This window comes from Hypoxylon fragiforme, assembly GCF_022984875.1.
Source record: "Hypoxylon fragiforme strain CBS 206.31 chromosome Unknown GGS25scaffold_9, whole genome shotgun sequence".
NCBI lineage: Eukaryota > Fungi > Ascomycota > Sordariomycetes > Xylariales > Hypoxylaceae > Hypoxylon > Hypoxylon fragiforme.
In genome coordinates this window covers 923528-943203 of record NW_026054764.1, presented here as the reverse complement: position 1 = coordinate 943203, position 19676 = coordinate 923528, and the positions used below count along the sequence as shown (strand labels likewise).

General features: G+C 47.9%; 7 protein-coding genes across 7 annotated transcripts; 2 read left to right on the top strand and 5 right to left on the bottom strand.

Annotated features, from left to right (window-relative positions):
- The first annotated feature begins 423 nt into the window (after window positions 1-423).
- Window positions 424-2192, top strand: GGS25DRAFT_506574 (putative 1-aminocyclopropane-1-carboxylate deaminase). The gene is made up of 4 exons (XM_049262328.1): window positions 424-555; window positions 705-783; window positions 893-1152; window positions 1226-2192. The coding sequence occupies exons 3-4, from the start codon at window positions 959-961 to the stop codon at window positions 2145-2147; spliced, it is 1116 nt and encodes a 371-aa protein (XP_049112926.1). The 5' UTR covers window positions 424-555; window positions 705-783; window positions 893-958; the 3' UTR covers window positions 2148-2192.
- GGS25DRAFT_506573 (uncharacterized protein) lies at window positions 2193-3944 on the bottom strand. Its single transcript, XM_049262327.1, has 3 exons — window positions 3736-3944; window positions 3240-3670; window positions 2193-3171 (listed from the first exon to the last, which is right to left on the bottom strand). Exons 2-3 carry the CDS (start codon window positions 3634-3636, stop codon window positions 2447-2449), a joined length of 1122 nt encoding a protein of 373 aa, XP_049112925.1. The 5' UTR covers window positions 3637-3670; window positions 3736-3944; the 3' UTR covers window positions 2193-2446.
- A 1148-nt stretch (window positions 3945-5092) lies between these two features.
- Window positions 5093-6166, bottom strand: GGS25DRAFT_534548 (uncharacterized protein; the record flags this gene model as incomplete). Its single annotated transcript, XM_049265780.1, has 2 exons — window positions 5093-5944; window positions 6102-6166. The coding sequence occupies 2 exons, from the start codon at window positions 6164-6166 to the stop codon at window positions 5140-5142; spliced, it is 870 nt and encodes a 289-aa protein (XP_049112924.1). The 3' UTR covers window positions 5093-5139.
- A 2737-nt stretch (window positions 6167-8903) lies between these two features.
- On the bottom strand, window positions 8904-11002 carry GGS25DRAFT_506571 (alpha/beta-hydrolase). Its single transcript, XM_049262326.1, has 2 exons — window positions 9213-11002; window positions 8904-9154 (listed from the first exon to the last, which is right to left on the bottom strand). Exon 1 carries the CDS (start codon window positions 10502-10504, stop codon window positions 9557-9559), a length of 948 nt encoding a protein of 315 aa, XP_049112923.1. The 5' UTR covers window positions 10505-11002; the 3' UTR covers window positions 8904-9154; window positions 9213-9556.
- A 368-nt stretch (window positions 11003-11370) lies between these two features.
- On the top strand, window positions 11371-14402 carry GGS25DRAFT_506564 (MFS general substrate transporter). Its single transcript, XM_049262325.1, has 8 exons — window positions 11371-11873; window positions 11960-12142; window positions 12254-12362; window positions 12488-12921; window positions 13030-13316; window positions 13437-13519; window positions 13589-13762; window positions 13883-14402. The coding sequence occupies exons 1-8, from the start codon at window positions 11646-11648 to the stop codon at window positions 13900-13902; spliced, it is 1518 nt and encodes a 505-aa protein (XP_049112922.1). The 5' UTR covers window positions 11371-11645; the 3' UTR covers window positions 13903-14402.
- GGS25DRAFT_506560 (uncharacterized protein) lies at window positions 14384-15802 on the bottom strand. The gene is made up of 2 exons (XM_049262324.1): window positions 15572-15802; window positions 14384-15497 (listed from the first exon to the last, which is right to left on the bottom strand). Exon 2 carries the CDS (start codon window positions 15156-15158, stop codon window positions 14550-14552), a length of 609 nt encoding a protein of 202 aa, XP_049112921.1. The 5' UTR covers window positions 15159-15497; window positions 15572-15802; the 3' UTR covers window positions 14384-14549.
- A 384-nt stretch (window positions 15803-16186) lies between these two features.
- GGS25DRAFT_506559 (histidine biosynthesis trifunctional-protein) lies at window positions 16187-19527 on the bottom strand. The gene is made up of 2 exons (XM_049262323.1): window positions 16890-19527; window positions 16187-16825 (listed from the first exon to the last, which is right to left on the bottom strand). The coding sequence occupies exons 1-2, from the start codon at window positions 19294-19296 to the stop codon at window positions 16626-16628; spliced, it is 2607 nt and encodes an 868-aa protein (XP_049112920.1). The 5' UTR covers window positions 19297-19527; the 3' UTR covers window positions 16187-16625.
- Window positions 19528-19676: the final 149 nt, after the last annotated feature.

Below are 19676 nucleotides of genomic sequence, written 5' to 3'. Positions count from 1 at the left end.
AATAAAAAGAATATTATTCCGTCTCTTAACCATGTTCATGGTAGACTAGCAGATAGGACATGGCCTCTGATTTTTTTTAAATCCCCCCCCTATCATCCCATGTCTGGAATATGGCAAGTACCTAAGTTACATGTAGGAAAAACGCTGTTTGTCGTGCCTGCCTTAACATAACTTCATGTATATATATTGTTATATACACTGGGCAGTATTTTGGAAGTCGCCCGGGTAGTTGAGCCTCCACAAGCCCATTTACTCCTATATATAGCTTAGGTGCCTTCCCAAAATATGTTTATTGTCGTTTATACAAGTGGGTCTTCAACGTGCGTATTGCAAACTGTCTAAACGGTCAAACGTACTTCCGGTAGATTAGGTACCTAGGAGGCTTACTTTGTATTTCTAGAAATATTCATTGAATTTACTCCCTACGTTTACTACTGCAGTGTGGTGGATGTGAGTTCTTGGATATGAAGTTTCTTACTAAGCATTACTACCTAGTAGTTTAGATGTGCCTTAGGGGGCTATTAAGTACCTAGGTACCTACATACCCCTGAGTCAGTAAGTCCCCCTCCTATTTGATATTTAATACCTATTCCTAAGAAATCCCATCATGGAGGAGGAGAAGATAAGCAAACAAGCTGCATCCGCATTCATATACCGCGCACACAGAACTAGCTATACTTGAAGTGTCATTAACTCAACCGTAGTTGGTCTAGCTGCTCGAAGCTTGGCTTCTCTCCGCTCCGTCTTATACCCACTACGACCCCCGACTTCGGGGATACGGATGTTAGTCAACGATATCCAGTTACTAAATGCCTGTGTGATGTGATAGTGATGGGTTTGGATATATAATAAGAGTAAGGTCGATACCAATCACCAACTGACTATTTGCTAGCAAACTCAACCAACTTTACTCCAACCCCCATTCCCCCCTTTAACAAAAACCAAAACCAAAACCAAGATGGCCGACCTCGACCTCCGCCTCCCCGAGCCCTTCGCCAGCATCCCTAGGGAATCCTTCCTCTTCGGGCCGTCTCCCATCCAGCATCTGCCGCGTATATCCGCCGCCCTGGGCGGGAAGGTCCAAGTTTACGCCAAGCGCGAGGACTGCAACTCGGGCCTTGCCTTCGGAGGCAACAAGGTGCGGAAGCTTGAGTAAGCATTGCGCCATCCTGCCCCCCTCTTTCTGTCCCCCAAGAGAGAAATCACTAACAACCCCCCCCTCCAGATACCTCGCAGCCGAAGCCCTCTCCAAAGGCTCCGACACCCTCGTCTCCATCGGCGGCGTGCAATCGAACCACACGCGCGCCGTCGCCGCCGTCGCCGCCGCCCTCGGCCTCAAGAGCGCCCTGGTGCAGGAGCGATGGGTCGACGTCTCCTCCCCATCCCCCTCTGAACCCACCACCACCACCATCGCCGCCGCCAACGCAGAAGCCCACTACGCCGCCGTAGGCAACATCCAGCTGTCCCGCCTCATGGGCGCCGACTCGCGCCTCGAGCCGGCCACCACCTTCGGCATCGAGCACAAGCCCACGCTCGCCTCCCTCGAGTCCGAGCTCGTCGCGCAAGGGCGCAAGCCCTACTACATACCCGCCGGCGCCTCCGACCACCCCCTCGGCGGTCTCGGGTTCGCGCGTTGGGCCCTCGAGGTCGAGGCGCAGGAGCGCGCGTCCGGCATCTTCTACGACACGGTGGTCGTGTGCGCGGTGACGGGGTCGACGTTCGCGGGCATCGTCGCGGGGTTCAAGCTCGCGCAGAAGAAGCTGGGGTCGAGGCCGAGGCGGGTGATCGGCATCGACGCGTCGGCGACGGTGAAGCAGACGTTCGACCAGGTGCTGAGGATCGCCAAGGTGACGGCGGCCAAGATTGGGCTGGAGGAGGGGGATATCACGGCTGAGGATATCGAGCTCGATGATAGGTACCATGCTGGTGTGTACGGGAAGGCGGACGAGAAGACGTTGGAGGCGATTCGGTTTGGTGCTAGCACGGAGGCGTTTATTACGGATCCTGTGTATGAGGGTAAGAGTTTGGCGGGGATGATGGATTTGATTCGCAAGGGCGAGATCAAGGAAGGGAGCAATGTGCTGTATGCGCACTTGGGAGGACAGCTGGCGCTCAATGCGTATCCCTCAATTGGTGCCATTCAGTAGGGTTAAAGAGTTCATAAAGCCATGATAACCCGTGAAAATCTTCATTTTATTCTATCTGTTCCTTTGTCTAACGTAAAACCATAAGCTAATCGTAGTACTTCTTCGCCATTTGCTTCCATAACAATATCGTAAACCTAGACAAGACGGATCTACAAGTAGAAGATAAAATATATATCGTGTACTGTGTGACATGCGTGTCTTTCGTTAATCAAAAAATAGGGGTGTCAGCCAAGTTATCAGATCCGACGATAACTTATTTTGAGTTGTGGCTCTCCAAGTATAGGCTTCCAGAGGATTCTCTAAAACCTCCCATCATGCTGTCTCCTTACTTCTTCCCGGAACACATTTCTGTCTCCCTGATAGTGGTCTCGCGAGTCAAGCCCATCAAAGTCCATACGGTGGTCATCGGTTGGGGTCCCAGCCAAACTGCCGAGAGCATCGCTATCACGTCTGGGACGGCCTGGCTCATCATGGTAAACCTCACCACCCTCAGCCTCGACCTCACGTTGCATCAGTTGAATGCGCTCGTTAGCCTTGTTCTTCTTGCCAAGACCCATTCGTGATTTCGCGCTCTTGCCCACACCATATCCGTTTCTGCTACGCGACATGATGTTTCCAATCTCGATCTTACGGGCCCTTCTGTTCCAGAGACAAGTTCCAACGACGCAGAGGGCAATGAAACCAAGCACAGTCGGCAAAGCAATGTACAGTGCTTTCGCATCAGGGATTTTGCCCGGGTCTGGCTGAGGACCAGGGACCTGTGTGACCTGAATCCTAGGTCCCTTAATGATTTGACTCGAGTTACCGTTCGCGGACAATGTAGCGAGCTGCAAGGTGATGTTCTTGGCTGATTGGTACTTCATCAAGCTGGCGTCAATCTTGTAGCTCCAGAAGCCCCAAGAAGCAGTCCACTTGGGGGATTCAAAAGCCTGATCTGTTATTTCACCTGTGGTCTCGTTCAAGTAGTTGCCCTGAACTAGGATGGTCGTATTAGGAGCCGTAAAGTAGGAAGTGTCCCAAGTGACTATAAACAAGTTAGGAAGGTTTGCAACTGAAGACGTTCAACCCCGGAAAGTAGACGTGGTGACATACAATAATACGTAGTACCGGGGTACAAATCGGTACCCTCGGCTGGCAAGCACCATGGAGCATTGGCGCCATCTTTGTTGTGGCAGATTGGGAACGACCCAGCACCTTCACTACCGGTTGCGGTGGGACTTGGGCCAGTGCCTGTGCTTGTAGATACCTTTCCATAGTTGGTTTCGGTAAAGACGGTGGCAGTCAAATCGTGAGGAGCGCCGGATATGACGGTAGGAGTTCCGCTGATGGTGCTCAGAACAGGCGTGACAGTGCTTGGGTTTCCATCTTCATTGACAGTGACCCATGGCGCAAGAGCAGAGTCTGTCTGCCTAGGACGAAGATTGGGCGCGGCAGAAGCCAAAGAGAACAGCACTGTTGCTGCCGTAGCAACCGAGGTAGACGCGTGCATTATCGTGTTCCGAAAATCAAGTCGAGTTCACTGCCTACTAGGGAGTGATTAGTTAAAAAGTAAATTTAGAGAAAATCTTTCGATGAAATATTTACTTACTCTATAAACCACCAAAAAGAACGAAAGGAGAGCTTAGACAAGACAAGATGGAGAGAATGAAGCTGGTAACTATTCCTGCCAATGCTATGTAAGAAGGAGAGAGAAATGCTTGAGAAAAGGAAAACAATTATTAACTAGTTCCGAGTGTAGGCATGGACATGGACATGGACATGGACATGGACATGGATGTCGAGGTATGTAAACTTTACAGCACTGAAAGATTGCAAGTACAGAGGTACCCTAAGCACTTTACCTACCTAGAACGGGAATAAGCAACTGGTACAACTGGTACAACTGGAGCAATTGGTCACTTCCCCTTACTTGCAGCACGTTAGCCACGCTAAACGAGATACGGTAGCACCACATCTAGCCACTCTTGGCTAGATTCGCTAACCGATACCCCTGATTTCGCAACAGAAAATCCACACAAATGTACCTTTGCGTGCCTGACTTGCGGCATGTGGTACGGCATGCGGTACCTGCGTCTTTTACGTCAATGTGGACATACCGAAGATTAAAAATGGACTCGCGTCATGCAGGAACCCGATCCAATAGCGACATCATCGAATAAGACGTGACCTGCCTCGTGTACATTGGTACCTTCAATGTTCACATATATGTATGTATGAACATCATTGAAGTTCATGAGTTGTTGTTATAATCATCATCATGAATTCTCAAAGCTGTAAAGAAATGGGCGACACTGTGCTTAAGTGCCAGATGAATTCACAGACAAATTTCACAACATTGCAATCTCGAAAGATGAGAATATCACAAAGAGAGTTCAGGAAATAAATTTTGAACCGATCCAGAAGATGAGGTGTCTGTTATCCAATCCCAAATTTCAACCACTAGATACAAGAAAGTAGACAAGCCCGTACGTAAATAGATGGCCCAATGTGTTGGGCATTTTGATTTTCTTAATCGCTTCGACTCTTTCGTCTGGGATTGAGACGCCGCTTCCATTCACAGTGCAACCCAAGAGCTTGATTGACGGATATCCCAGAAAACATTTCTTGGGGTTGATTGCCAATCCAATCTTTTGGCAGGTTGTGAATAATTGGCGGAGATGCTCGATATGGTCTTTTTTAGTTTTGCTGAAGATACAAGCATCATCGATGAATGCCTGGCGGAAGGCTTTCATATGATGTAGTCTATGGTCCATGAAGCGCTGCGCGAAAGCGGAGGAATTTCGGAAGCCCATGAGGGCCACATTCGACATCTCATAACCTAGACATTCAATACCTCATGTTGATTGATATCCCAATGACACTTAATAACCTGTTGATATCCGACACCCTGTTGACACTCAATACCCCGTTGACATCCGACATCCGACATCCCATTGACATTCAAGAGCCCCCCTCCCCACTGAAATGGGGTGTCACCTCAGCGGCGAAAAGGCTATGCGGGCCACTCCCAAGCGTAGATTACGCGATATTGCGCATTGGGAATTACAAAGGTGAACCCGCAGTCCTCACCGCCCAAGAAGACTGCCGCCGGCGTTCTCATCTCTTGAAGGATGTGTAAATTGGGGTGTAGACACACCATCCTCATAGATGTTAGAACCGCAGCATCATTAGGGGACTCTCCAGACATTCTCTGAAATAGAACGTGAATGTTGGCCGTCCGTCGTGAGCTCCTTCTTTCGTCGGAATACTCATGCCACATTCGCATCATTTCGCCATTGAGTGTCTGCATCCACTGGTCCCAGATGTACCGGCACCTCGGGCATTCGGGGGTGTGTAGATCCCCCGCGTGGTTGTGCGGCAGCTGGTTTACCAGTGGACGGAAGTTGGGGCTGAGTCTGAGGAAATCGTCCATGTGCCCGAGAAAGTCATCGAATTGAACCATGATGACATCTGAGTATGGATCGAAAACCCGATGAGGCCGCAACCATGCACCATTGTTGTCAACGTCAAAATTGACGATCGGCGACTCTTGCATCACATACCGCGATTCTCCGTTTGTGTGCATAAGTGCTGGATACGGCAGTGTCACCTCATTAAGGTTATCGATGATTATTTCCGGTGCCTCATCTTCTTCATCAGGGTCGGAGTCTGGGTCGGTGTCAGAGCTAGCTTCCGAGTCAGTGCTGTCACTATCACTGCTACTCTCATTTTCCTCGCCCCCATCATCGTTTTCGACTGGGGCCTGGGCTGGAGGCATGTAGCTCAAGATGACAGGCTCGGGGATAGAGGCGATCTCCCTAAATTAGTATGTTAGCTTGGGATATATCACGATGGTGGGAGTTGTCTCGATAGTATCTAGGGCTCTGTGACTAGTACTAGAAGTGCCATCCATATGGGTAGGTACCCCCAGTAGTAAAGACGCAATGGGCCGCACAAACTAAGAAAATGACTTACCATATCGCCGTTCGCAGCTCGCCTGGCAATTGGGAGAATCTGTGAAACTCTTGAGGGGAAGACATTTCGTTATGTTAATGTCGATTTGGATGTCTTACGGTTGAGTGTGTTATCGTGAACCTAGATGTTTCTAGGTAGACGATGTAAGGTGGTGGAGTGTAAGGAAAGAAAGAAAGAAAGGATGGGTTGTGAATGTGTATTTATATAGTGTTGTATGGTGTCTGCTGTATGTTGGTGGTAGACCGTGGTCAGTGAGTCTTGCAAAAGTTTTATTTTACTTTTGTTGCGACAGTAATGATGAAAGGTAGGAAGGAAAGGGAAGGATAATCGGCGACGGCAGTGACTTTATATAGTGCGCTCAGAAACCCTAGATTCCTCAGGCTGCAAGCGCGATGAGCAGGTTTGGCTTTAGTATAAGGGTAGCTAGTAGGAAAGAGCTCATTGAAAAGAAAAAAAAACTTTTCACGGTTTGTTTTACTTACTGTGTTCTTGCCTGAGTGAAGTTTCGGTAGATAGCCGGAGGTAACTAGAGTCGCCGGCCCGAGAAGTTCCCTAGGCGACGAAGTATAAGGCACACAAAATAATATATACGCGAATAAACCATCGGCAATGATTGTCACGAACTACAGGTCTAACTTCTACACACTTGACTTCTGATTCGCCCCCATGACGGCGAGCACTCGGGGAGTTGAAGCTACTCATGTTGGATCTCGCCCAGATTCTTGAACTATATTGTAATGTCTATTGGACATTAAAAATAAAAAGGCACTTGGAAGGATCAAAGATGATGGTAATAGTGTGTTTATATGAGTACGTCTAAAGTACGGAAGCGAGAGAAATCAAATATATCACCGGCTCCCCCCCCTCCTTTATTAATGTCTATACTCTATCGTGGTTCTCGAGGGTGGTGGTTGTCATCGGTCATAGTATAGTGCCTACAGCTATTTCTTGATCGTAACTGTGAAGGTATTGCCTATTAACTTCGAAGTAGTTAGCCTCGCGTATATCAACACCATACGGAGTTATGTTGCCTTTCTTACTTCAACATCATACCGGCCGGGATACTTCTTTTCGAGGTATTCTTTAAGTCGCTGGCAGGTTACTTCCGCGCTACTGATTTCTACAGTAACGAACTCTTCGTTTAACCCATTACTTGATTCCGTCTTTCCACTCTCAACCATATCTTCGACTCGTTTATCGGAAGACATAATGATCTTGACGTTTTACTTATATTGCTGTCAAAGGACGGTCTTTTGCCTTCGCCTCTAGAGAATAAACTCCTGTGGGAAGAGAATAAAAGGTTGTGGTTTGGGGGATCGTATTTGATACGGTGTATCTTAGGAAATTTATAAGGTGTTGTGGAATGTCAAGTTTTGGAAATTGCAAGTTGAAATCTCGAGCAGGGCAGGATTTACTGTTATATATATATTATTTTGTAGCAGGACTATGACCGACCCATAGTCAAAGTTCATCATCTGCTGTAGATCATCTATAGTACGAGACGGACGTGGTTTGATGATGGCATACACATTTCTTCGTCAGAGATTAGTGACTGATGCTATGTTATGATCAAACATAGGATAGCCTGACTCATGAACATGCTCGGGGAAATTGTCTGCAATTGGAGGGAAAATAGCAAATACTACCTATCCCCTAGTCAACTTTACTTGTATATGAAGAGGAGGTATGCTATGTGGCCTTGTTGTGTAATACTTACCGCAATGATTGGGAACAAGTACCCAATAATTGGGTGGAGTAGCTTTTGATTCAGAAGAACTCCTTTAGCAAATGACACGGTAAGTATCGATATGTGACCTTTATGATGAGCAGCTTCAGCTGGGAATAGGGTCGTTGTTTCAACGGATGAATCTAGATTAGACGAAAGAAGGGAATTATACACTATGGTACCTACCTACCCAGTGTGCTCTAAGAGTTAACTATATCATCCCAAATGAGGAACAAATGAATGACGGTTGGGTCTTTAGCTTGGAACAAACGACACGAAAACCTAATTGATTGCACCTTCACAAAGGAGATGAAAACTATTTAGGCTAGGTAGATATATCACCAAAGAAATTAGTCTTGGAAAACCCCTTTCCCCTTTCTCATAGAAGGATTCTTGTATGGGGATTCAGATCTGCTCCCGTTCTAATATTCCAACGATAGATACCTTTGGTAAGTCTTATTTGATGGAGCAAGGCAGTATATAAACTTTGATTTGTCATTTCAGTTCGTGTCTCATTTAGACGTTGCAAGTGCGCGATCCAGGAGAAGCTATAGCAGATTTCCCTGTGTTCTTTGACAAATATCGGCACTTTGATAAAGCAGCGATGACACGCCCTTAAAGTTATTACTAGCAATTATAGCTTTCGAAGATCAATGATGAATAGCAATATTTTGACCTTCGATGACTAGCTAATTAGCTACGCATCAGATCGGTACGGAACATAGAAAACCAACGGAGGCTTGTAGTGGATAGGTAGGCTTCGGTTTTGAAGTCGTTCAGCGGCCACAAGATCCAAAACTTAACTGAACAAGAGAAGACTTAAGTACGAACAGCTTCACTTTAAACGCATTGGTGGGCAGCTAGTAGGTAAGTACGTACAAAAAATGAAAGAAAAGAAGAAAAAACAACAGAATGTAGGGAAAGGGAAGTGCGGTTAAAGAAAATGAAGAAACAAAAATGAAGAAAAGAAAAACGAAGAAAGAAAAATGAAGAAAAGAAAATGAAAAAAAAGCAAAAGGTTTGTGGCAGGATTGAACCCGCACCCTCGGGCATTCCGCAGTGGTTTTCGTTCTGAACCCGCACTTTAAAGGAGCGCCCCTGGTGGTTTTCGCACCTTACCACTGAGCCAACATGGGTGAAAGCCCACGTTCTGAGTTCTCACCCAGGAAGTAGTAGATGTTGCTTTCCGGGGCCTTATAAGTTTAACTTCGGAGGGGAGGTAGGTAGATACGTACCTAGGGTACAAGGGGAATATCGTATCGCCGGTGAGGTTTGTGATGCCCCACTTGCTGCCTGAGAAATAAGGGTGCTCGGTAAATAGCGGGGCCTAACGAAGAGATGGCATCAGTGGGCACTGTATTTGACCGGAAAGGAAGGCTACCTACTATTAGTACAGTAGGCACCTAGTAAACATGAACATCTGAATTCCATGGCAAATGAAGGGAGGTATCATTCTTCATCATTTGACTATGCAACCCACAACGCCTACTTAGCTTCGCAAATCTTTATGGGTAGGTATCTAACCTAATGGTATTTGTACAAGTCCTTATCTCGGTAGCAAAACCGCTTCATCTCCATTGCTGTAGAGATACTTCGGAAGGCTATGATACAAGAGGTAAGCAGAACATTCCAATCATCTACCTACTCAGGTACCTACCAACCTACCACCTAATAGCCAACATGATAACTGTAAGGAAGGGTATAAAAAAGGAAACTAGCACTCTTCCACTCAAGAAGTTGAACCTTTTAGGCGCTTCTGTATCAAAGGCAGCAAGAACGCCAGCACGCACTCGCGAACTCCGCCGGAATCATGCTCAACACCAGGAACAACGTCCAACTGCGCCTCGATCCCCAGCGCCTTCCACGAGTCCCTCAATTCCCTCAACGTATCGGTTCTGCCTTGGTCAACCAGCGGCTGCAGGCCATCCGGCGCTGTCCCATCGGCCACCTTCCCCGTGCGTTGGGCTTTGAGCTCGCGCACCCACTGCCAGAACTCGTCGCCGCCGGGGATCTTGTAGTCCTCGCCGCCGATGACGAGCTGGATGGGGACCTGCTTGATCAATTCCGTGTCGACGGCTTTCCCTAAGACGGTCTCGACGTCTTTGATGCCGTTCGGCCAATTCTTCTCGCCGTCGAGATGAGTGACGCGCCCCGGCGCGCCAACACTGGCAGCCGCGAGCCGCTCCGGGTACAGGTACAGGAAACGGTGGACGAACTGGCCGCCGCCGCTAAACCCCATGAGGAAGACCTTGTCCGTGTCGATCCCGGGCCAGCGGTAGGCGACCTCGTCGAGCATGGACAGCAACGCGAGATCCGAGCGCAGGGTCCTGGATTTGAGCACCTTGTAGGAGTCGATGTCCATGGGGCTGTCGAGCCCGGTCGGGAATAGCGGCGTGAGGATGGCGCACGGCGTGGACTCGGCGAATGGCACTAGATCCTTTATATCGTTAAAGTAGCGTCGGGTGCCGTGCACGCTGATTAAGAGAGGAAGCTTGGCGGGCGCCGAGACGAGCCCTGCGTCGAAGCCATAGTGCCGGGGTGGGACGTAGAGCGAGTAGGACACGCGAGAATCGGAAGCTAAGGCCTTGTGGGGAATGTGGCCGACGAGAAGCGCGCTGTTGAGGAACCGTGGGGGAACCTCCGTGGTTGATAATAACCTGTTCACGTGTCCTTCCATTGGTTCTATTGGTTCTATTGGTTCTTTACGGCAGTTTTTGATGCCAAGAGGGAGGACAAGAAGACGTTATGGGCCCTATGGGGAAATAGATTGACGTACGTAAGTGTGTCACCCTCTCCTTCTACTTACGGGATTCTTTGTAGTAGTTTTTGTAGCCAAGCGGTGATTTGACATGTCCACCGAGTCCGACGTGGTTCAAGTAGACCGCATAGAGCGAAATTCGCTCGGCCAATGCAGATCTCCCCAGCCGGCACTCAAAAGCGAAATTCGCTCTTAGGCAGTGCTCTCTTTCCCACACCCCATCCCCCCCCTTCCCCTGGTTCAAAGGACAATTTTTGGAAACAGGCTGAGTCTAAACCGATTAGATTTCGTTTCATTTTGAAGATCCATATCGAATCTAGCGAATCTATCGAACGCATCATGACGCTAATCTAGTGCCTACTGCCGGCGTAAAGCCCGATGCACGCTTTATCGACGGATTCTCGTGATGCTACATAGGTATTACATATGTAACCTTTTGTAGTTGAATGGGGTTCTTACATACCTACCTTACCCCATTTACCCCTGACCTGGCCACACACACACACACATGAATTGGGAACAGTCACCAGTGTACTATGTATTGTTTGTTTGTATGTATGTACAACAAGTAAGTAGAGTATGTATGTTTGTGTAAGTCCCAGTCCCTTCACACTTCGAGATATTACCCACCATCCACCACCTGTATGTATCGTACCTTGTATCCACTATCTTGGGAACTGGGTACTTATCCACGAGAGAAGCAAGCATGCATATACCACACGTACCTACGCACCAGGATACTCGTAACTAAGCCTCCGCATACTTAAGATTGACCCCTGCCGAATACAGCGGTGCTTGAATTGGCAAAGAGGCTATGAAACAGTATCTTTAATTCCTCCAGAAAATAAGAATTAAGATATAAGAGTAGTGGTAGTAGTAGGTTGAATATCTACCTTAGCCTAATCATCAAGTTCACCTTTGTTCTAGAAATATTCTAGATTCATTATTATAGTTGTTTGTTTTATTTTTATTTCTTTTCATATTTCTTAACTTCTAAAATTCAGAAAACCAACCTTGATTATTTCCTTTTCACTACACATTTCAAGGAACGCTACGCAATATGGCTACCAGCAGAACTTCATATCACGCGGTCGTCGAACCGGATGAGTACCGCGATCCGACTATCTTGTTAGAACAGACACCAACCCCTGGTTCTCAAGAAGACCTTGGAAAAACCGACGCAAACGAGGCCGAAGATGTCGATCCCAAGTTCGCCCGGAGGGTGCTATGGAAGCTCGACTTGTTTATCCTGCCGCTCATGGCCAGTGTCTACTTCTTTGCCACCATGGTTAGTGATGCGCCGCTCTAGGGCAATTTCTATTTGGATCTGGCCCCCCTTGTCGACGGCGGCGTATAATGCTTACCACAATATAGGGCAAATCCGATCTGGGCAATGCCAAAATCGCAGGTCTCACAGAAGAACTGACTCTGACCCCGGCCGACTACTCCAATGCGGCGACCATGTTTCTCGTCGCCAACGTGATATTCCAGCTACCGGGTACGCTGCTGATCAAGAAACTGACCCCGAACAGACAGTTCGCTGGTGCGATGATGTTTGTAAGTCATATGTCCCCAAAGAGAAAAAAAAGCCCCCCCTCCAAACAAGCAAACAGACAAACATCGTCATATTTTTAGCTTAGAGATCGACTAACGAGGATTATTTCGTAGTGGGGTATCTTGACCGTTCTCACCGTGCTAGTGAAGAACTCCGGAGGACTGCTTGGTCTACGCTTCCTCATCGGTGGAGCTGAAGCCTTCGTCCAGGGTGGTGTCTTCTGTATGTTCAAACCCCCATCATCATCAATTCCCCACCACACCTTGTGGATGGGGGCGAATCTCTTCTCGTGAAGAGATTCACCCCTCGTCATCATGGCGGATCACCCATGCTCATACTATCTCTAGATCTCTCCTTCTGGTACCAATACTCGGAGTACGCGACGCGCGGCGCCATCGTGTCGTCAATGTCGACGCTCGCAGGGGCCTTCAACGGGCTGATCGCGTACGCGATCACGATGAATCTGGACGGGGCCAACGGGTGGCGGGCGTGGAAGTGGATCTTCCTGATCGAGGGCATCGTGCCGATGGCCTTCTCCTTCGTCGTCCTGTTCTGCCTGCCCAGCAGCCCGAGCACCCTCACCTGGGGCTTCAGCGAGGCCGAGAAGCGCCACATCATGCAGCGCAGCGCGCGCGCCCACAACACCGCCGAGCCCAAGATGGACTACAAGCAGATCGCGAAGCCCATGTGCGACCTCCACTTCTGGCTCTTCATCCTCATCAGCTGCGGCGGCGCCTTCTGCCAGTCGTCCCTGTCGAACTTTCTGCCCGACATCATCCATGTATGTATCCCTACCTTAGTACCAAGACTACCTATCCACCCACGTGGCTTGCTACATGGTTACTCTTATTGTCATTCTTTTACTGAGTTGACACTAACAAAATATTAGGGCTTCGGATACGACGACGTGCAAGCCCAGCTCTTCACGGCCATCGTCTACGTGTGCGGCTGCGTCGGCATCATCCTCTTCAGCCGAATCGCCGACAAGACGAACGCCCGAGCCCTGACGCTGGCCGCCTCTACCGTCTTCGGCGTCATTGGCTACGCCATCCTGATCTGGGTCCAGAACCGCAACGTCCGATTCGCCGCCACCTGCCTCGTTGCCTTCTCCATCTTCCCCTACAGCGTGCTGCAGTTGACTTGGTCTACGATGTGCTTCGTTGGCTACACCCGAAGGTATGTTTCTTTTTTCTCCCGCCCCCCGTGCCTCTCCTTTGCTTATAGAGAGATCCACTTCTTTTCTCCCGTTTTGGCAACTCATTAGGTACACATTTACTGACTTACTTGGGAAAACAGAGGCTCCGTGCTGGCGCTCGTCAACGTGTTCTCGCACATCTTTGCCATTTCCGGAACGCAGGCCTACCAAGACCCTCCCTATTGTAAGTAAACCTATCAAGCACCCGGCTTGTGAACCATATCATACCATGCTAACACAATTTGTCCTACAGATGGCCTGGGCAACGGTATCGCCCTGGTGATGGTCATCATGATGTTCGTGTGCTCGCTCGTCCTGCGCTGGTACCTGAACTTCCTGAACAACAAGAAGCGCGCGAACCAGTACTCGCAGCAAGCCATCGAGATGAGGCAGAAGAGCATCGAGGAAATTGGCGACCACCATCCTGGTATGTTAACAGCTCCTTCTTTATGAATTACCTCCCTTGCTTCCTTCCAGCAGGCCCTGCCCTGCCATGCTATTTTTAAAAAAAAGTACCGCTAGAACTAACCCCCTTCCCCACTTATAGATTTCTACTACCAGTATTAAGCCTTGCGGCGTATACGACTTAGGTATACATACATATACTTATTATACCTACCCACCTCCACTACTACGATCGGGAATCGCGTCTGGGAAAAAAATCGGTTAAAGGCTACATGGTTAACTCTTGCTGCACTGCAACAACTTTGAAATGTTTTTAGGGGTGTATTCCGGGGCTATTGTATTTGTTTACACACCAACAACCCCCTATACCTTTAAGAAACTCTTGTATCTTTGTATAAAAAGAAGAAATTATGAAAATAGGAGGCATGGATCCCCCTATTTACAAACGTTTTTATTTTTTTATTTACTAGGTATCAGTCATGGGAGAGAGAGAAGGGGCGAGAATAGCATTTAATGGGACCGGGTTCACAGGGTGGTTTTTTAGCGGGATTTTCATTGGGTTGTCATTTAAAGCTACACAGGTACGGGATTGTACATAGAGAGATATAGGCGCACTCGTGCGAGATAACGCACCATTCGGATGCCTATGCTTAGATGGGTGGAATCAGATAACTCATTTTATCGTTAGGTACTCTATGATGCTATTGCAAGTGATTTTGCCTCGTCAGTCAAACTATGATGCCTTATCCTGTTCTATCTAGGTATCTACGTTCTAGCTGAGTAATTTCTCGTCTTGAAATATTTCTGTGCTACGCGGGAATAAAGGGCCTTATAACCTCATCGACAAATTTCTGTGGTAGGTCCCATTCTTCCGTGGCCTCCTTAATGCCGAGATTCATACGGCCGACGTACTCCAAGTTCGGAGTACCTGGTGATATTCTCTTCCTGTCAACATACGCAAGGATGCGAACCGTGTTCGTTTTTTGTTCTCCGTCTGATGCGCCGGCAACAGTTAGCTTCGTAATCAAAGCAGCGTCAAGATACAGCTTCTCATATGCCCACGGCACGCCTTCATAGCGATCTAGAGTTTTCTCGTCGTGGAAAGGTAGACGGTACAAAACACCGTATACGCCTTCTTCACCTACCCCCTCTTTAGCAACAGCTGATGATGTAAGTGAAGGTGAAGGTGGCGAAGAAAGAAAAATACGAGAAGCTGAAGAAGAGGGTAACAGCGGCACGATATTGGCGTACCCCCTCTCATTTATAAGCCACGACCAACTTGGCAAGAACGCAAGGCCGACAGCTTCAGCACTGGGACATCGGGCGCGCATCTGGGTTGAAGAGAGATTGGAGCCGTAAGCGAAGTAGAAGACCTCATTCTTATCGCCGCCACCAACCTTGTCACCCGGCATCTCCATGATCGTTTTGTGTTTATCTTTGCTTACGTGTGTGTACCAGGTTTTTTTTATTTTCTTCTCAACCAGATTTGTATGCAACTGTACGGCACGGGTAGTAACCCTAGTTATTGTTGAAGAGAGAGCAGACGTTGAATTGCTGGATGGACCGTTGTTCGTTATTGGTGATTTTTACGGGGGTCCCTGGTCAAATGCTGCATGCAAGGAATAGTCCACCCTTGGCGGGAATGCTTGGCAAGGTTCTAATTCGGTACTCGCCAACAAATCAGGTTGGCAGATGGTGGGAAGGGTAGGATCTGAAATCGGCTGGGGGGTCGGGCGGCGTCGTCGTACTTACGCCGTCTTAACACATGCAGATATTAGTATATATATCCCTATCCCTTGGTATTTGTTGATACACTACCGTAAGCACTTACATCCTAATCGATCTAGTAGTGTAGTATTATGGAATATCAAGATTTGATGGAATATTGTGTGGTATAACTAAGGGTCCTTGTTACTTGTTGCCAAGGGGGCCAAGAGAGAGTTAGGGATCGATACAACTGTACAAGTACCAAATTACCTTAAATTAGGAGATTGAGGACTTTATAGAGTTTGGGGTAACGCCCGGACGCCGGACTTTAGCCCCACACCCCGCCCGTAATTCGGCGCCGATAAAGTATCAATCTTTTGTCTGTACAAATATCTTTATCCTTCGTACACCATCCTACTGCATACTCAAACATGCTGACAATCACAAGCAAACAAAAAATATCAGTGTCTTCCATGCAATGAAGTTTGGCATACGCGTCAATGTTTCATCCATATAGGTTTGCGGTTCATATGAGTACGAGTTGTAGGTAAATACACAGCGGGAAGAAATAGAAGGATGCACTTCTTGGCTGCTCTGTAGTGGCTTGAGACAGGCCGTATCAAATCCAAAACAATGACCATTGGGCTTATTAGGCTTATTATCCAAACGTCCAATGTTGATACTACTAGTTATTAGTTAGGCAACTTGCTATCTAAGCTTAAATTATCATTTTAACTGTGCCATCTCTCTACCTAAGCTTTAAGACGAACTATATGATCCTGAATCTACATGAATGCATATGTTAGATCTCTTTACCTAGTAGATAGGAATAAATAGTACATAGTACATAGGATGTAGTAGATATCTGAATAATCTTGGCTGGCACCATTTATGTATATCTGATTTATTGAAAACAATCCCCTCCACCCCCTTTTACCTAACACATGTACAAACCTATGCACCATACTTACATAACTAAGAAACATAATACTACCATACGTCACCGTCACCGTCATTTACTATTTTCTTTTGCAACTTGTCACCTGTGACATACCCGACTATCGCCCAGTTAACCGCGGCAACGTCATTTTCATGTGACTATTACATTGCAACCCCTCCGACCTTGTGATCGTATTCCCCTCTCCATAAGGTGTAACATCTTGCAACGCAATGCGGACTTAAGCCTCACCTCCTCTAAGAGTGCTCAGGCGGATGCTCACGGCCCTTCTGTGCGCTTCAAGTTCCTCAACCTTTGCTAGCTGCATGACTGCACCACCCACATTTTGTAGACCCTCGGCTGTCAAGTTCGAGCTTGTGATATGCTTGAGGAACGAGCCCAGATTTACTCCCGAGTATTGTTTTGCATACCCATATGTAGCTATATATCATCACATCATTAGTCAGCATATCAAGTAAAGATACAATGAATGAGAAAAACTCACGTAATGAGTGGTTTACACCAGCCGAGTAGTCACCAACACTCTCGGGTGTCCACTGCCCAATGAAGACACTACCGGCGTTCATAACTTGGTCTACAACCTTCTCCGCATCTTTTATTTGCAGGATCAGGTGCTCAGGAGCATAGTCGTTGCTGATCCTCATCGCCTCTTCTACATCCTTGACGATGAATGTAACCGAGTGATTGATAGCACCCCGGACAATATCCACTCGCGGAAGGGCCATGGCCTGCTTGTGAACTTCATCTTCGATTGCTTGCACCTGCTGTTCGTCAAGGTCAACCGCAATGCAGATGACCTGGCTATCTACACCATGCTCGGCTTGTGATAAAAGATCCGAAGCGACAAAAGCTGGGTTTGCATCCTTGTCTGCCACCACCAGCACTTCGGATGGGCCGGCCGGCATATCGATGCTCACACCAGCGTTGGTATCATTACTGACAAACATCTTGGCCGCAGTCACAAATTGATTCCCGGGCCCAAGAATTTTGTCTACTTTGCTAACGCTCTCTGTGCCGTATGCCATGGCTGCAACCGCTTGCGCACCACCGGCTAGTACAATGCTCTCCGCCCCAACTTTATGAGCAACATATACGATCTCTGGCGTGATGCTGCCATCAGCACGGGGCGGGGATGCGATGACGATTTTCTTGCAGCCAGCCACCATAGCAGGGACTCCTAACATGAGAGCAGTGCTGGGTAAAACAGCGGTACCACCTGGCACATACAAGCCAACTCGCTCGATTGGTCTGGAGAATCTGCTGCACACCACACCTGGCATGGTCTCCACTTTCAGGGGCTGCTCCTCTTGTGCAGCATGAAACTTTCGGATATTCTCGAACGATACGTCGATAGCCTTGATAGTCTCCGGGGGAAGGTTCATGAGCGATTGGGGGAATGGAGCTTTGAGAACAGGCGACGTTAAAGAAGTTGCCTTCTCAAATTTGTGCGTATAGGAGAGTAACGCCTTATCTCCGTCCTTTCGAATGTCGTTGATGATAGGTGTAACAATATTCATGATAGCATCGGCCGATTTCTGAGACGGTCGTCTCAGAGCTTCCGAAACTTCGGCCGCACTGGTCTGGCTGACATCTACTCTCTTCATGGTTATCCTCTCGGCATCTGGGGCTGCGTCACCTTTGGAAGCCTCTTTTGTTTTCTCTGCCGCACTATCTGTAATGCCTTCTTTTTGGGCCCACTGGCCCTTAGCGTTTCCAGGTCTTCTCTTAACCTTCAAACTCTTGGCATCAAGATTCTTTTCGATGTCCGCAAGACTAACCCCAGCACCCACAGCCTTGGACAAAGCGAAGTATATCAGATCGGCCGCTTCAAAGGCGACTTCATCGGTAGTTTTCGCGTTGCAAAGCTCTTCGGCCTCTTCCATTATCTTGGCCCGCAGAAGCTTATCGTCTGAGAATAGTCGTTTCGTGTATGAACCTTCAGGAGCTGACTGTTTTCTCGAAATCAAGGTCTGTTCGAGTTTTGGAATTCCCTTGAGATTACCAAAGCATCCGTACTGATCAAGATGGCAGAACTTTCCCTTCTGCTTCACGACGAACCTTAATGCATCGTTGTCACAATCCATCGAGATTCTTACCAGCTCTTGCGTGTCTCCGGATGTAGCACCCTTGTACCAGAGCCCTCGTTTTCGACTTTGATATACTCCCGTCTTCGTCTTGAGGGACTCTGCAACGCTTTCTTCGCTACTATACACCAATCCAAGTGCTACTCCACCCTCGTCGCATACAACCGTGGGAAGAAGCTTATCTGGTCTATCTGATTTCCACGCAGCAGAGAACAGCTTTGGTACATAAAGCTTCTTTTCTGCTTCTTCCTTTTTGGCAGTCATTTCCGTAGAAGGAATGATGGGGATAGCAGATATTTGCGAGCATATATCGACAAAATGCTCATAGATGGTGTCTTGAATAGGCTTGATGTATAGAGGAGGCAACTTGGTAGCCTTGTTAGACTCCATAAAGCCAGCTACATCACACCCTCTCTGGTCGAAGTCTTTAATTAAGAGGCCATATTGTGTGTCCGAGGGTAAGTGATTTAACTGGTTCACAGCAGGAGCTACTCGACGGCCATACTCGGCGAACTCAGATAGCCTCTCAGGTTGTACGAAGATCTTCCGCGCACCGTGATCCAGCAAAGTGATTACATCGTCTTTTGATTCAAGACCGGTAGCATCGAAGAATGTATGAAGCGCAGCGGGGTTGAGTTGTTGGAGCTGAATGAGAAGTTCCTGGAAATTTTGCTGAGTCACATCGAAGAACACACAACCCAAACATGAGACCTCCTCTCGACTCAAACCCGTTACCTCCTCACTTGAGGCCCAGCCATGTGGGATAGGCACGGAAATGAGAAAGGGCAGTGGTAGTGTAGTCTCCATAGCTCGACTACCTGTGACTCGTCAAATGTAATTGAGATGATATACAGATAGACTTCAGCTCGGTATGGTCTGGTATTGTATGGTAGGAAGGGTTAAATTGACTGAATATCCATCTGCTAGTAGGATAGTAGGAGACTGGACAAGTAGGGAAGTAAGTAGGTAAGTAAGGGAAGAAATGCAAAATAAAATTATTCACAATGACGTTCCGAACCGGGCGACGACAAATGTGCTGGGCCAATGATGGAGGGGTATTACGAGAATTTACCCCTCCATGTGGAAACTTTTATCTACTACAGCTAGCCCTATACATCCCTACTAGCGCCATTGTCCTGTAGGCTGTGAGTGCCTCAAGTTTACAAACCCCACCCAGCCTCCCGAAT

Bases quoted from the DNA above. Each gene is read 5' to 3' on its own strand.
- GGS25DRAFT_506573 (XM_049262327.1), bottom strand. From the start codon at position 3,636: ATGCACGCGTCTACCTCGGTTGCTACGGCAGCAACAGTGCTGTTCTCT. The intron at 3,172-3,239 runs GTATGTCACCAC...ACTTGTTTATAG, and splicing joins CCCCGGTACTACGTATTATT to TCACTTGGGACACTTCCTAC.
- GGS25DRAFT_506564 (XM_049262325.1), top strand. From the start codon at position 11,646: ATGGCTACCAGCAGAACTTCATATCACGCGGTCGTCGAACCGGATGAG. The intron at 12,922-13,029 runs GTATGTATCCCT...ACAAAATATTAG, and splicing joins TTCTGCCCGACATCATCCAT to GGCTTCGGATACGACGACGT. The intron at 13,317-13,436 runs GTATGTTTCTTT...TTGGGAAAACAG, and splicing joins TTCGTTGGCTACACCCGAAG to AGGCTCCGTGCTGGCGCTCG.
- GGS25DRAFT_506574 (XM_049262328.1), top strand. From the start codon at position 959: ATGGCCGACCTCGACCTCCGCCTCCCCGAGCCCTTCGCCAGCATCCCT. The intron at 1,153-1,225 runs GTAAGCATTGCG...CCCCCCCTCCAG, and splicing joins AACAAGGTGCGGAAGCTTGA to ATACCTCGCAGCCGAAGCCC.
- GGS25DRAFT_506571 (XM_049262326.1), bottom strand. From the start codon at position 10,504: ATGGAAGGACACGTGAACAGGTTATTATCAACCACGGAGGTTCCCCCA.
- GGS25DRAFT_506559 (XM_049262323.1), bottom strand. From the start codon at position 19,296: ATGGAGACTACACTACCACTGCCCTTTCTCATTTCCGTGCCTATCCCA. The intron at 16,826-16,889 runs GTGAGTTTTTCT...GATGATATATAG, and splicing joins TGGTGTAAACCACTCATTAC to CTACATATGGGTATGCAAAA.
- GGS25DRAFT_506560 (XM_049262324.1), bottom strand. From the start codon at position 15,158: ATGGAGATGCCGGGTGACAAGGTTGGTGGCGGCGATAAGAATGAGGTC.